Genomic DNA, 15643 nt, shown 5'->3' with positions numbered 1-15643 from the left:
GTCGTCTGCCCCAGGACTACCTCCAGTCCCCGTTCCGGGCCTCTGGGCACTCTTGGCGGAGCCAAGATCAGTTTGGGAAGACTGCGGGGCGTCAGAAGCAGTGTGAGGGAAGGAGGGAGGAGGAAGGGGAGTTTAGGACCTCAGATGAGTTTAGGACCTCCTCACTGAATCTCTGCTTCCCCATCTGTGAAGTGGACATCTACTTCCTGGGATCCAGGACTGCCCGTGGCCGGGCTAGCATCCCGGCAGCCTTAGAAGGCTAGGACAGAGGCTGGGGCTCTCAGGACCCTGCCAGTTTTCTGCATACTGCTCCCCTAAAGCCTTGGGAAACTTGCACCCAAGCCTGCTGGGAGCCTGGCTGGGAACATCCTTTACCTTTAATGTCTTGATTAGTATATAAAACATACTACTTGAGCATAATACCGAAAATAAATTTGAAGCTTGGCTCAGTGATTCTAACCACTGCTTATTAAAACTGTCTTTAGTTTTTCTCTGCTAAAAATGATTCCAGGATTCAAATTATTTCTATCATCACTTTACCCTTTCTTATGTTTCAGGGGATAATTTGACTCCTAACAAAATCCAGTCTTTATATTAAGGGTTTTTCTTATCTGGTTAGGTTTTAGGTAAATTGGGGAAATATATTTACATTTCACCAACAGCTTAAAGATGATTTAATCTGTTTAATCTCCAGCTTCATTCCAAACTGGAATGGAGGCAGCATCAGTTTCTTGCCCACTAATGTGGACCAGGCAGAGAGCCAGGCAGTGGAGGCAGGAGAGGTGGATCAGTCAGGGGTGGTGAGGGATGGCTGAAATTGTGACTGGGCCACAGGCAATCTTGGCTGTGGTACATGAGCCCATATGTTGTATTTGAGGAGGGCTTCATCCTCTGGTCACCTACGTACACAGCTGGGCTCCACTGTAGTCTGGAGGACGGTATGGTCCATGGAGGCCATGTAGAGGCCCAGCCCCCTCATTTTATCTCAGCTCTCAGTACAGAGATTCACTTCTTACAGTCTCACAAATATTCTGAAGGGTCCTGGGTGAAAAGAGGGGATGAAGGGGGCGTCTGGGTGGCTCAGTCGGTTGAGCGTCCAACTCTTGATTTCTGCTCAGGTCATGATCTCACAGTTCACGGGTTGGAGCCCTGCATTGGGCTCAGCACTGACAGCTCCAGTGGGAGCCTGCTTGAGATTCTCTCTCTCTCCTGTCCCTGTGCCCCTCTCCTGTTCTCTCTCTCTTTAAATAAATAAACTTTAAAAAATTAAAAAAATAAAAAATAAAATGTTCTTTAAAAAAAGGGGGGGGGGAATGAGAGGCAAGGAATCAATGGAGAAGACCAGAATGGGGAGGATGTTGCCAAATGACAATTTACTACCTTTATTTCCTGACCAAATTTGACCCTTTGATGTATGTGGTTCTCCCCTCCCCTACCACCCACCCCCTACCCCCAACTGGCGTATGGCCTCCCTAGAAGGTAAATAGGAGGGCCTCTCAATCCTTGGTCCTGAGGGATGTCATTCTAACAAGGTTTGGAATGGACATTTAGGCCTTTTCTTTCTTGTGTCCTCTGTATTCCTTTAGAAAAGTTGGAGCACTCTGCACTCTGCAGCATGTTTTCAGAGGCTGTCAGTTGCCAGGCTGGGCAGTGAGCTGGGAGGTGGTGTGTGTGTGTGTGTGTGTGTGTGTGTGTGTGTGTAGACTGGAAAGGGAGCGAGAGTGTTGCTCTGCCTTCCCTGTTTACTCAATCATATGGTGATGTGAGTAAAGCCCAAGAAGAAACACTTTCCTCTCCCCAGCGCCCTCCTAAAGTCTCTCCCTTGGTCATAAGCTCCAAGTACTGCTGCCTTTCCTAGAGTCCAACCCTGGAACAAAGAAGAAATGCAAAGGGCCACTAAATACTTGGGAACATGGCCTCACTATGAATCAGAAAAGCAGTTAAGCTTGCAGTAGATATTGAGCAGTTTAGCAATTTTAAATGTGTATAATCCAGCAATTCTGATTCTAGGAATGTATCTTAAGAAAATAGGTGAATGGATGTATCGAGTTAAATGTGTGAGGATATTTTTGAATCACTGATTGTAAGACAAGTCCCTCAGCAGGTGATTGGTTAATAAATTATGAAGCTTATCTAGGCTGGAATGTCATACACATTAAGGAGCTTAAGGAGCAGGCAGCCTCATGGTTTCCATGGTGTTTCATTGACACCCATGTGGTCCTGGCCTTGTCTCAGCCCCTGGCGCTCCTGATATTCATGGCCAGACCTCTAAGATCCCCTGCTATAGGAGTTGGGAACGACCCAGAGAGAAGTACCAAGAGTGTCAGGGAGGTGGGCAGAGGTCTGGAAGGGAGCAGAGCACTGAACCAACAGTTCCCCCCAGAGAAGCAATATGCTGTGTGAGGTCTATTCAGAGAAGGCTACTTTGTAGGCAACCTTCTGTGGATCCTGGTTCTTCTGGTTGACCAAAGAAGTTGCGGTTCTTGCCCTCACTGGGTCTGGCTGAATTCCTGAATATCCTGGCAGCGAGATAAAAAAAGAAAACATTTCTGTCCAGTGGTGCACATGGACAGGAAGTCTCAGCACCTGGGGCTTGTGGTGGACGCTGTTGTTTGGTGAACACGGTACCCATCCTCGCTTTCTCTGGCAACAATGCCAGTTTTTCTTTGCACAACCGTTATTTTTCACTTCCAGCCTCTGGGGTTCAGATGAAGCTAGCTCTGCTCCCTGGTTCCAAAGTGGTCTTGTCAGAGCCAGTGCCCAGGACTTCTGCTAGCTGTACTGAGAAGAGTCTTCCTTCTCCACGGGGGTAGCATGCAAAGCTGGGGCCACCTCTGTCTCCACAGGGAGTTTAAATACAAGGTATGGGCAGGGTGTGTGGAGCCATGAGGGAAACTGCAGGAACCCAGTGTTAGCAGCAACTGAGCTGTCACCACATTTAGGCCAGACAGACGAGGAGAAGAAGGGGATTATGGGCCCTAGAAGGAGAAAGTCAAGTAGAGGAGGATGCCTTGTTGGAAAGACAGAGGTGAGAGTTTGCTGGGACAAGAAGCCCAAGATGCAGTTGAGTGAGCAGATCCACACTGCTGGAGCCAGGGGGTGAAGGCAGAGTGGGAAGAGATAATGTAGGGGAAGAGGAGGTCAGTATGGATTTAATGGTAAATGGCCATTGAATAAATGCCACCCTGGAGGATTTTAAATCAGATGTCAGTGATCTGATTTCAGGTAGAGAGATGCATTATATACTGAGACAAAAGTGGAAGCAGGCAATTTAGCCCTTAGGAAGCAATTGTGGAGGAGGAGGTGGGGGCCTAGATGAGGGGTGGGGCAGTGGAGGAGAGTGAAGTGGTGGGATTCAGGTGCACAGACACAAGTGAAAGTGGGAAGGGGCTTGTGGTGAAAAGTCATATGACCTCGGCTTCCTCTTCCAAACAGAGACACCACCTGTTTCACAATGTAAGTTTGACAAACGTAGTGACTAAGAGTATTGCTTTTGTCAGATTTGGATTTGAATCTCAGGTGGGTACCAGCTGGGTGTCCTTCTGCCAGTCAATGATAGATTGTAGCATTTATTGAGCCCTTGCTATGTGCTAACCAGTACAATCCTCCCCAAATTAGCATACTTTTGTTATTTCAGTTTGCAGGAACAGTAGCATGGAGAGAGCGAGTCATTTGTTGGAGGTCCCAGCCAGGATTTTTCTAACCATCACATTGCCCTAACTTTACTGTGCCCCCCCCCAAAGTGAGAGAACAATAGTGACACTTACCAGTGTGGTTGGAAGGATTCAAGAAGAAGCCTGGCATCTGTGCTGACTGTGTGGAGCCTATTTTGGATTCTCTGTCTCTCTGTCTCTCAAAAATAAATAAACATTAAAAACAAAAAAGAGGCCTGGCAAATAGGCGCTGGTTAAATTATTACTAGAACCATTATTATTACATTCTTTGTATTTTTCCGAGTTTTTGCTGGGCGCAGGCGTCACTTGGACAAATCCTTTGGATTAAAAAACAGACCTGTCAGGTGAAGGGAAAAAAACTGCAGCTGCGGGCTTCTGGGTGGAGGCTCGGGGTGTGGCCGTAGGGGGCGTGGACTACAGAGTGGGGTGGGGCCAAAGGGAGGGCTGGGCTAGAGGGGCGGGGCCAGGACGCGAAAGTGGAGGCTGGGGGCGGGGCCCTGAGGGAAGGGGCAGGATTCGGGAGGGCGGCGCATGCTCGTTGATGCGGCCAGCTCTGCCGCCGCCGCCGGCGCCACCGCCCACTTGGGGCTGGCCAGAGGCAGGCAGCCGGGGTGCAGAGTAGGTAGGGCTGGACAAGCGCACGGCCATGGCCCCGTGGCTGCAGCTCTGCTCCGTCTTCTTCACGGTCAACGCTTGCCTTAACGGCTCGCAGCTGGCCGTGGCCGCGGGCGGCTCCAGCAGAGCGCGGGGCGCCGACACCTGCGGCTGGAGGGTAAGGAGAAACTTCTCGCCGTCCCCAAAAGCGCGGCGGGCGCGGTGCGCACAGGTGCTCGCGGGCAGCTGAGCCGGTGCAGACGTGCCTGCCATTCGCAGAGTCAGCGGCAGGGCTGGGATCCCCGCTGCTCCCGCCCTTCTTTCCCTCCCGGGGTGCACGTCCGCCAGCCCCGGCCCGGATGAAAGGGGCCGCCCGACCCCCGGCTTTGTGTTGCTAATGAGGCGCGGTCACTGGCTGGGGTCCGGCTCCCAGAGGGCGGGTGAGAAGGGCGTCCCGCGGCGGGCGGGAGAAGGGCGCCCCACCCTTTGTTCCCGGACCGGTACCTCCTTCGCCCCGGGTCTGGGATCCTCCGAGCTGTCCGAACTGGGGGCGCTTTGGACCCGGCAGTGGGGGTCTTCCCGCGGACCTCCGGTTCACAACTCTGCAAAGGCCCAGGACTGCCAGAGAAGGGACCCAGAGCGCAGGGGAGGGATGCGCCCCCTCTCGTGGCCGCATTGTTCCTTCTAGTCTGTGCAGTCTTACCCCACTTTCACCCCAGCCCCGACTCCTGACTTGCTGGGAAATTTTGCTCGTCGTCCTTCGTCTAGAGAATGGTCTCACGGATGACCTACACTCCCTCTCCCCGTCCCCAGCTTGACCTGTGGATATTTTTCTAGACCAGAGGGAGGCATGAGTTTATCACCTCGGTCAGGAGCCCCAGAGGAGACTAGAGAGGTGCACAGATTTCGCCTTGTGCTTGGAGACTTCCCCCACTAACCGACCACTTTGATGCTGTCCCGGTGGCGGGCGTGGGGTGGTAGGCTGTGTGCGCGGGGATGCTGAGTTCCCATGTCCCCACCAGGGTTTCTGGGTTTGGGCGGCGCCAGAACAGGGAGAGTGCCTCTGTCTGCCCCTCACCTCCCACTGAAGCCAGGGCGGCCCGGCGTCAGGGCACTCAAGGCCTTCAGACATGTGGAGAGGACATAGGCAGCCACGAACATGACCTTGTCTGTGCTTCGGGGCTCCAGTTTCTTCACTTGGAAAATGGGAATAGATGGAGATTTCCTAGTTATCCCAGCACTGTTTCTCTGAGAGATGGGTCATTTACTTAGAACAACGTTGTGCCACCTCTTCTGGGATGTTCTGAATGGCCTCAGCAGTCCAGGCCTAGCACCTGGCACCCTTTTAGGATCTTAGGCTATTGCTTTCAGCTCTTTTGCCCCACATTCAGAGAAACGCAGTGCAGAAAACCAAGTATGAGGCAGCAGATGGGATATCTTCAAACCCAATAGCTTCGCTATAGACAGCTATAATACACCCTTCCACCACATCACAGTGAATATAGCCTTCCTTTTTGGGTAAAACATCACCTTTTCGTACTCTGTCCCACTTTAGTAAAATATCACTATTATTATATTTTAAGATACCGAGTTTTTCCCAGTATGTAGATAAAAAAGTTTTCCTTAAGGCTGTCTCATATTGACTTACTGATCCTGATAAACTTAAATTTTTTTTTAAGTTTATTTATTTATTTTGAGAGAGAGTGTGTGAATGGGGTAAGGGCAGAGAGAGAGGGAGAGAGATTTCCCAGCAGGCTCCACAAGGACACAGTGCAGAGCCTGATGCTGGGCTCGAACTCAACTGTGAGATCATGACCTGAGCCAAAATCAAGAGTCGGATGCTTATCCGACTGAGCCCCCAGGTGCCCAAGATCCTGCTAAACTTTTTGGGTCTAAACAGGTATTTTGGCTTTTGAAGAACTGTAGGAGCATCACATGCATTTTATTCTGAGTTTTCATATGACAGCACAGGTGGATCAGTCCTAATTGCTGTGTTTCTGCATTGTCTAGGTGGCTTTATGTGTCAGTGCACAAAGCTTGTGAAGTCTTAATGCCTTGGGTATAATAGTGACCTAAAAGAGCCAGGCTGGCGGTTTTGTTCTCTCTGCCTGTGGGAATGTGTTTGTCTCCTAACTGTGCATTCTCCACAAGTTAATAGTGGCCCCTGGTCCAGCAGGCTTACACTCAGGCTGGCCTCTTTTCTCCCACCACAATTCCTAGTTGGGAGTGACCTTCTCAACAGCTTTTACTTTGGTCCCACTAATCCTCTCCTTGGGTCATTTTCATTCCTTCTTGAATGAGCATGGAAGTCTCTGGACCATCTCTCAGATTCTACACTCTTTCCAACCTGATACATGGCTGCTTCCCTCCTGGACTTGCCTTTTGGTACATCTGATGGAGCCACCAGCTCTCCCCAACCCCCCTTGCCTACCTGTCTTGCAAGCCCACCTTTCCAGCCTGCTCCCTAACTTTTGTGCCAGCGTAAAGCTGCTGAAGCATACTTTCTCTGCTCCTAGGATGCCTTCCCCCTGGCCAAAGACTCAGCTCAGGTGATGCCACCGCAGGGAAGACCTCCCTAAATGCCATTCCCCTTGGTTTGCTTTCTCATGCAGGTCCTTGCACTTTGGTTCCCACCAGACTACCATCTCAATATTTGTTGACATCTGTGTCTTAGGATGGTTTTCCTTAACTAGATACTTCATCTTAGTGGCCTCAAAGCCTGGAGCCCTGTAAGTCTTGGCTGAGCCCAATTAGACTCCAGCCTTCCTGTTAAATCCTGTATTAAGTGATATATTTTAGGAAGTGGATTGGAGAGATGAGAGCACTGAGCCCCAGTGTCCTCTCCTTAGCATGCTTTTGCACATGCTGTTCCTGTCTGTGTTCCTTTTCTTTACCCCTCAGCGTCCCTTCTCTGCTCGAGCAGCACTTCCTGCAGGAATCCTTCCCTGCCCCCACCTCCCTGCATCAGTTCTTCCAGAAGTTGCTCTGTCAGAGGACTGGCCAGTGAATACTGGTGAGCAGTGACTTGGGCATTCGATTCATGTCTGAGTCCCCTACCAGATAGTGGTGTTTAGCCCGTAGATGTTGGTCTCAGTTATGAGGTTGCTTACAGTCTAGTTGGGGCCATGCAGACATACAAGAAGGGTCGATTGTGTGTGAGGCAAACAGGAGACAGTTTCCTGTGGGTCTAGGTCACATGGAACCTGAGAAGGGGACACCAGGGTGGAAAAATGAGCCCTGAAGGAGGGGCAGGATCTGGGTGCTGCCGAGGAACTGAGCAAATGACCCCCTTGATCTCCATGGAGCATTTGTTCCACGAACTCTTGCCCCTGCAGGAATGTGTATTTTCCCAGGACTTGCAAGGTAGACCGCAGCCAGCTAACCCACAGGAGCTCTGCTAACACACCTCTCTGAGGAGCCGGCCTGGTTTAAGTGGTCAGATTTCACAACCTCCCCATTATTAGTGGGACAATTAAGGGGCTGATACCATCTTGAACACAGCTCAGTGTTTTAGAAATGAGTTGTGGGCACACTTCCTCAACTGCTTAAAAAAAAAATCTCTTAGGGCCCTTGCCAGGTAAACTATTGAAGTAATAAATAGTTTTCCCAAAGAAGTAACAATTTCTAAAACTTCCTGAGGGGCTAGCATCCTCATTTACACTGGACCTTAACTCTTGTTTCTTGATAGTGGAATGATTGTGTTTGTGATGGGTAACTTTATGTCAATCAGTTGCTTTGAGGTCCCCCCCCCCCCCCCGTCTTGCTGGTTGTTTGAAAAGCATTTATGGAACAAAGAATTAGGCATCAGCTTCCACAGGTTTTTATTTAGTGGCATTTTCTGCAGTGGAGAAGGAGGGAACAAGAATGCCTTCCTGGCTAGGTGAGGTACATCTTCTCTGGTCTTTTATCTCTGAAACAAATGTCTAGCCTGCAAAAAGCCTGCTCCTTCAGGAATTCAGGAAGCCAGAATGCTGGCATCGTCTTTACAATGAAGTGCAAGTTTCCCATTTAAGGCAAATAACTTCATTTCGAAAGGTAGGAAGGAATAGGGTGGTACTTGGAAAAGAAGTTCCAGCTGGTTAAAATTTAGGTCCTGATAAAAGTCCAATCTAAGAACTCTCCTTGGCTGTGGGCCCAGGCATGTTTATTTGATTCTGAATTGGATGCGTTTTCATTCACTTGCAGCTCATGGCTCCCCAGCCTGCATCTGGTCGGCCTGTCTTGCGGCCATGTCTTCCATGTTGTACATGCTCTTGTGTCTCTTACAGAATTCTTCGTTAAAAATGACTCAACCCTGGTTGACACATTTTTCAGAGAGACGTTTTTATAAGAACTGCAATGCTTCCCTCCGGCTTGTCTTGCCATGTTAATTGGGAATTCTGTCAGCCCAAGTCCACCTTTCTTGAACCGCCCTCCCTTGTCTCCCCTCCCCCATCCATCCCTCCGACCCCCAGAGCCCCTGCAGTGCCTGGGGCATTGTGCTAGTTATTAACAAGGGGATACAGCTGGGTGGATGAGAACAGCAAGTAAGTACCAGCTGTGGACCCTTTCCCGCTGAACACAATTTCTCAAAGTGAAGTCCGGGAGCTTCCACTATCAGGATTGCCTTGGGAGCTTGTTAAAAGGCAGATTCAAAGATAATGCCTCCAGAATGGGAGTGAGATGGGGGTTCAGTTCTTCTGATGCACTCTCAATGATGAGAGCCATTGCTTTCAGAAGACCAGGCTTCCCCAGGCCAGATGAGGGAGAGAGAAGCCACATTCTAAACATTTAAAATCAGTTTGACTTTAAAGTACTTCTCTGGACTTAGAGAGGAAGTGGAGACTGTCAGAGCCCCCGACCAGTGAGAAGGGTCAGGCTGGCTAAGGGGATCCTGGGGAGGCAGCTGGGCAGGTCACCCTGGTTTGGGTGGGTGCCTTTAGCCTGGGGCTGAAGGGGAGGTCACAAGTGAAGGGGACCCTGACTTCCATGGGTTCCTCCCCAGAACAGCTGGGCTTGTCTGGAAAACAGTCTTAGGAAAGAGTAGGGTAGGATCCAAATCGTATTCTCTGCAGTTCAAACCTTACAGCGTCCCTACAAAGGAAAGAACTGCTAATGCTTTCCTAAGTCTTTATTTTAAGTTGAGTATTTTTCATGCTTCATTTGGCCTAAAATGTGTGTGTGTGTGTGTTTAAGCTTTTAGACCCTCTTTTCCCCTTATTGGTCCCTGAGCTTTTCACACACCATGCCCAGCAGATGTCTGCTGCTGCTGGGGCCACGCCATCAGCAATTAATTGTACCTTTTCGTTTCTTACTGCCTTTACCTCTGATGGATGAGTTTTTAGGCTTCAGGAAGCTCGCCCCCACCCCCAACTCCTCAGTTTATAAGAGTATGGGCGGAGAGGCAAGGGCTCAGGTACCCCTAGAAGCTTGACAGGCTGGGGTGGAGGACAGTGCCCTCGCAGGAGACCTCTCTCCTGCACCCTACCCTGGTAGCTGAGACCTTTTCTGTTTCACGTCTCCCCCAGATTTGGAGGTTCCCTTGCCCCTCAGCAAGCTCAGGGGGCCTGTCTGTGCTGGTGCCACGGGCCCCATCTCCCAGCAGCCTGACTTGCTCGTCCTGTGGGAGGCAATGTCCTTCTGGGCAGTGTTTGTCTTGGCTGCTGGGACATTCTGAATGGTCCTGACACACGATTAGGTGACTGATGGCCCCACAACACATTGTCTCCTCCAGGGCCCCGGGGCCTTTGAAGCTCTTCCCTGTGGGAAGTAAAGAGACTATTTGCTCTATTAAAATGCCTTGGTATTTCCTCTGTTTAACCACAGGCCACTTCCTCTCTGCCACTCTAAACCCGGCAGGGCCACCGGCTGATTGAAAAGACACAAACCCAGGAGTGAGCACATCCTATTGAAACAGATAGTCTTACTGCAGATTAAAGGGGGGGCACATCTCTAAGAAGAAACCAAACCTAAGGGGGAAATGCTAGAGAAGCTCCTTATCTTGGTGGAAATGTAGCTTGTTGACACAATTCGCACTTCAAGTTCTGAGTACAGAATAGGGTACTTTTTGGTTTGTTTGTTTTTAAGAAGGGAAGCCAAAATTGTAACCAAGTCAAAGAGTTTTTATCTAGTGTGGCAGGTTACAGGCATACAGTCAAGTGGATTTCTCGTTGTGTGAGTTGGAAACTCTTCATTATCTGGGAAGAGCATGATGTCTTCATAGAAAACCATGCCAGGCTTATTCTCTACTTGCAGATTCTGTCTGCTGGTTTCATGTGCTCAGAAGTCAAAGTAAGAGGTTTGTAGCTGAATAATACCAAAAAAGCCTCTGGAGAGACTGTCCCTCAACCTTTCCCAAGCAGTTTCTTGAGAAAGTTTAATAACACCAGGCGTGAAACTAAAAATTACCTAAGTAACAAAGGCAGAAGATTTAAACCCTGTCTATACCCTGTCTTTGTGAGGGGCCTAACTAAGGAATAACTAGCTAGTTTCTAATGGAGACTATTATTTTAACATTTGCAACTCCATTGTTCAAAGCATCTGTGATAAAAACGGCTTCTCTTTTCTTTGGTTCCTTGTTTGGAAATGTTGGGGGAAGGTGGATGTAGCTAATTAAGGCTACAACATTTAAAGGGGGGACTTAATAGGTACCAGCTGTCCTCAACAAATCACTGAGTGGATGACAAAATAAAGATGTGATGTGAACACACATGTAATTCTCTTCTAAAACGGAAGTTGGCCTATAAATTGTCTGATTTAATAGCACGAATGGAAACTAACTCCATTAAAAAACTACTGTGTGCTTTTAAGAAGCATTTATTTTATAGTAAACCTAATGGTAAAATGTCTTATTTGCATAAGGCTGGTACCTTAAGAGTTGAAAGGGCAGTAGACTGCAAGTATTGGAAATTTTATAAATTGTAATTTTACTGTATGTTCCTTCATTCCAAACCTGAACTAATAGACATTAATCATGAGGCTTTTTTAATTAAAATTACTACATTGTAGGAAAGCTTGCTTGAACTTACCAGAGATGTCCTACAAAACTGAAGCAACAACTTTGAAAGGGAATGGAAATTGATCGCATTAATTAAATGTTTGAGTGGATATTTACATTTCACACATTAAATGAATACTTCAAATGAATCCTTTTGCAATCGCAAGGGATTAGGCTTTAAATATAACCTTTTTTAGATTTAAAAAGTACTTCATTCCCTTAAAAACTAGGAGTTTTTCCAAGTGTTCTCATTTGTCAGTTTTTTTTTTCATTTCTCAGTTTTGTAGATTCCGCCCCCCCCCCGCCCCCCAGTGAATGGTCACCCTTTAAAAAATGCTGGCTGTGGCCCCAGACTTCTGTTCTGAGATGGGGATAGAGGGAAGGTTTCCTTGGAACGAAGAAGTACATTTTCCTGAGACAGGCCATATGGTTTAAAAACCCTTTCTCTGTGATTTTATTCTGTCCAGGTGATTTCTGGTTTTTCCTCTCCTGAAATGCCCCCCCAATCCCTCCCCCCCCCCCCCCTCGCCTTTCATCAGAGGAAAATGCAATGCAATCCAGACCAATGCAGGAGTGTTCAGCCCTAGCAAGTGTGGTCCCTGCTAAGTGACAGTTTATCTCTGCCTTCCTCTCAAGGTCTCTCTGGCTAGGACACAAGCACTCACATGGTTAGGAGTTATTGTAACTGCTCAATATCTGAAGTTCGAGAAGACTTACATGGAGTGAGGAGGCAAGTCAGGGTTTTTTTGAGCAGCTACTCTTTGTCAAGTCTCAGTGTGGTTCTGTAGTTACTTATGTTTTCCAGGGAAAGGACAAAGATGGTAGGACCAGGTCAGGTCCCCCTGTCTGCAGTGGCTCCCCACCCAGCTGAGGCTGCAAGAAAAAGGGATTGGGGCCTAGAGACGGGGAGGTGCAGGAAGGATTCCAAGGTACAGGGAACTCTCTGCACCTCCCCACTCCTCCCAGAGAAACATGAACCACAGTTTCTGCTGCTTCTCATCCTAGAACATTCCAGCTTATGCAGTTGCCAGTGTGAGAAGCTGGGTAATGATGTGCCAGTGCCCGAGGCACTGCTTGGCACCCACCTTTGGAAATCTGGCTTTTTAGCCCATGTAACTCTGATCTCTTGCTCTGCCTCAGTTTCCCCTGCTTTGGAAGAGGCTCACCTTTCTGAGGCTTCTCCACACTGTGTTTTCCTCCTTCACCCTCCCCATGTGAACATCACCTGTGCCAGAAAGCATGCATTTAGTAAACTCAGACCCACCCCATCATGCCTCCAGATTTAGTAAGAATGCATCCAGCCTTTTGCAGTGATGCATTGAAGAAAAAGTGGAAACTTGACTTGTTTATGAAGAAGAAACTTCATTTGGATGGTTCCTAGGAGGCTTAGAAGAAGAGATTGGATGGCCGAAGGAGGCAGGCCCTGTCTGTGAGTGCATCCAGGAGGTGGGGGGATCCTTTGAAAGGAAAGTGTGGCTGAAAGAAAGAAGTGGCAAAGCTGGGGGATGGGGTGGGGACAGGATTATGTGATGCCTTGAATTTTGCCTGTGTGCACCTGTCAAGAATGATGAGGCTTGGCAGGTTTCTCCAGCAGATGAGTGGTTTGATAAGAGTGACCCTCAGTGACCATTTCTTTATTCAGTGAGTATTTGGTGTTTTCTATGAACTGCAACTGGTTTCTGGAACATAGAGACAAGTAGAACAACAATACCAACCTGACCACCCTGTTTAAAATAGCAACCTGCCCTCTTTTCCTTACTTTGCTTTTCTCCACAGAACTTTTCACAATGAGACACACATGGTGTTTTCTGTCTGTCTCCCCCACCTCGGGGTCAGCTGCGTGAGGGCTGGGCCCGTATCTGTTTTGTTCCGTGCTGCAGCAGGAGATCAGTGGCCGGCACATCGTAGGTTCCTCCTGCTTGTTCCTTGAATGACCAAGTGCTCTTCAGGAAATTAAAATCAGCCAGGAGAGGGATGGTGGCACAAGCGGATGATCTCAGGCAGTCTCTCTCACCAGGTGGCACAGAAGGCGAGCGATTGTCATACAGATTTCCTCGGAAGTTCCGTAGTTTCTTTTCCTCAACATTAGTGCATCATGTGGCATTAGGTGCTGAGAGTTAGCATAAAATATGCTCCACTTATTCACATCATGGATTATTGGCACCATGTGCCCATCCTGGCCAATTGCTGGGCTGCCGGATGACTGAGGTGGCGATCGGGCCGGTATTGGATGGGGATCCCACTTTGTAAAGTGTTGGTTGCCTCCAGAGAGGATGTTTGGACCACACAGTTTACACTGCACTGTGGATTAAAAAAAAAAAAAATGTAAAAAGTTACCACCCAGTGCTAACGATGCATCCTGGTTTTGGACTTTATGAAATGACGTGAATGAAATGTTTCTCACTCCCAGGCAGCAGCCCCCAGCTGGTATGAAAACCCTGTCTTTTTAACAGAGGTACAGGTCTCTTTCTGTTTCATCCCCTCTGGTTGTGAACACGTTTCATTTTCTGAAGTCACCAGACGGTCCATCCAGAATCAAAGATGCTCTTTGCCTTTTTTCCAGGGCTGTGGGTTTGCCGGCCAGCTGTGGTAATGAGTTTTTGCTCTGCTTTGATTTTCATGGCTTGCCTCCCTGTGGGAGGAACTAGATATTTCTGATCTTACCTCTGCTCATATTCAGATCCAGCCAAGCAGTCAGTGACTTCCCGGGCTTTTTTGTGGGAGACTGTGGGAAAGGTCCTGGTTGGCTGGCTATGAATTAATGAAATCCTTAGAAGGCTTCACTAAAGATAGCTCCTGTGGCTTAAAAAAATAGCATTGCCTTTTTAATTTGAGAAAGAGGTCATGGAGTTTTACTGAAATTAAGCAGAGAAAATGTAACATCTGGTTGTGCTGCCCCAAGGCTGCTTCGGGGCGGCGGGAGGGAGCCGTGCTTTGGTTCCCAGTGTCTGACTCGCCCAAGGTGACAGTCACCCAGGTCCCTCATAAGGCTGCCTCTCTCATTGTTCTGCCTGGGTTTTGAAGTCCTTAGCAGACAGAAATTCTACCCCCACATCTTTTCACTTGAGCACATTTCCCATTTACTGAGCTTTCTTCCTTTTTACTTAAAGGGTCACACTTTTTTTTTTTTTTAAGTGCATAGTTTTGGAGTTGGTCAAGACGAGTGTAATTATTGCTTTTATCTCATTAAAGAAAGATGAGGGTGGATAACGGGAGAGACTTTGGACGGAAAGTGGGGGGTTTTATAAAGAGCTGTTCTAAGAAGTTTTTAAATTAGTAGGCTTTCTGACATGAGCAGAAAGAGAATGATAAATTGCAGGAGAGTTTTAGGGAAAGGCATAAAACAGATTTTAAAGGACCTATGACTTTTTTAAAAGTAGAAACATGAACGCCTTGAATGTCTTAAATGTCTGCTGTGAGCACATCTCCACCCCCCTTGCCCAGTGAAGTGACTAATAAGTCATGTTATGTTTTTAAATTTTTATCTTTATTCTGGATCTATGCTGTGTGACGACTTTATGTAATTTTCCTATAAAAAACATTAGTAATATTTTGGGCATATATTTTCTGAAACTAAACAGGAAGATTAAATTGTTGCTGTGTAGGTGGGCCAGTCACTGGTGCCTGGGCTTCTCTTTACTTTCCCTCCTGTATTTTGAATTCTGAAAATTTTCAAGCCTATAGAAAGGTTGAAAGCGTGGTAAAATGAACACCTATTTCCCCTTTGCCTAGACTCACTAGTTCCTTGCCACACGTCCCTCAGTTGTCTTACATAGAGTCCTTCGTGATTTCTTTCTGAATCACATTCCAGATTCAGACAAGGATCATTCATTGCTTTTACATAGACACAGACATCCTGTCTCCTTTAATTGAGGACAGTCCTTTCACCTATTTCTTTGGTCCTTTGTAACACACACATTCTGAAGGGTCAGGGTTACTTGTGGTGTAGACAGTCCCAGTTAGATTTCTGATTGTTTCCTCATGATTAGGGTCAAGTTAAATATTTTGGCAAGATCCCTGTAAAGGTGATATGGGGACATTGATATGTTACATATCAATAGGTTACAAATATGGGTGGAGTTGCAGCGATGAGCAAACTTTGGTTTTTCTACTTGAAATTGTTGCCCACAGAGACCTTTCCAATGGTTTAACGCAGTTCAGTCTTGTATTGTCTTTTTTAAAAAAGCGATGCTGGGGCACCTGGGTGGCTCAGTCGGTGAAGCGGCTGACTTCAACTCAGGTCATGATCTCCCGGTTCCTGAGTTCGAGCCCCGCATTGGGCTCTATGCTGACAGCTCAGAGCCTGGAGCCTGCTTCAAATTCTGTGTGTGTGTGTGTGTCTCTCTCTCTGCCCCTCCCCCACTGGCTCCTTCTCTGTTTCTCAAAAAAGATGAATAGA

The 15643-nt window shown here is 47.9% G+C and overlaps 1 protein-coding gene across 1 annotated transcript in view; it reads left to right on the top strand.

The window, feature by feature from the left end:
* The first annotated feature begins 4238 nt into the window (after positions 1–4238).
* The window catches only part of IL17RD (interleukin 17 receptor D), a 70519-nt gene continuing 59114 nt past the window's right edge, over positions 4239–15643 (top strand). Inside the window, exon 1 of the mRNA XM_043587705.1 lies at positions 4239–4446. Within this exon, the coding sequence (XP_043443640.1) occupies positions 4321–4446 (126 nt within the window). The 5' untranslated portion in view covers positions 4239–4320. The remainder of the gene's footprint in view (positions 4447–15643) is intronic.

Source organism: Prionailurus bengalensis, chromosome A2, assembly GCF_016509475.1.
Source record: "Prionailurus bengalensis isolate Pbe53 chromosome A2, Fcat_Pben_1.1_paternal_pri, whole genome shotgun sequence".
Taxonomy (NCBI): domain Eukaryota; kingdom Metazoa; phylum Chordata; class Mammalia; order Carnivora; family Felidae; genus Prionailurus; species Prionailurus bengalensis.
The sequence above is the reverse complement of the archived record's forward strand: the minus strand, read 5'-3'. Positions and strand labels throughout refer to the sequence as shown.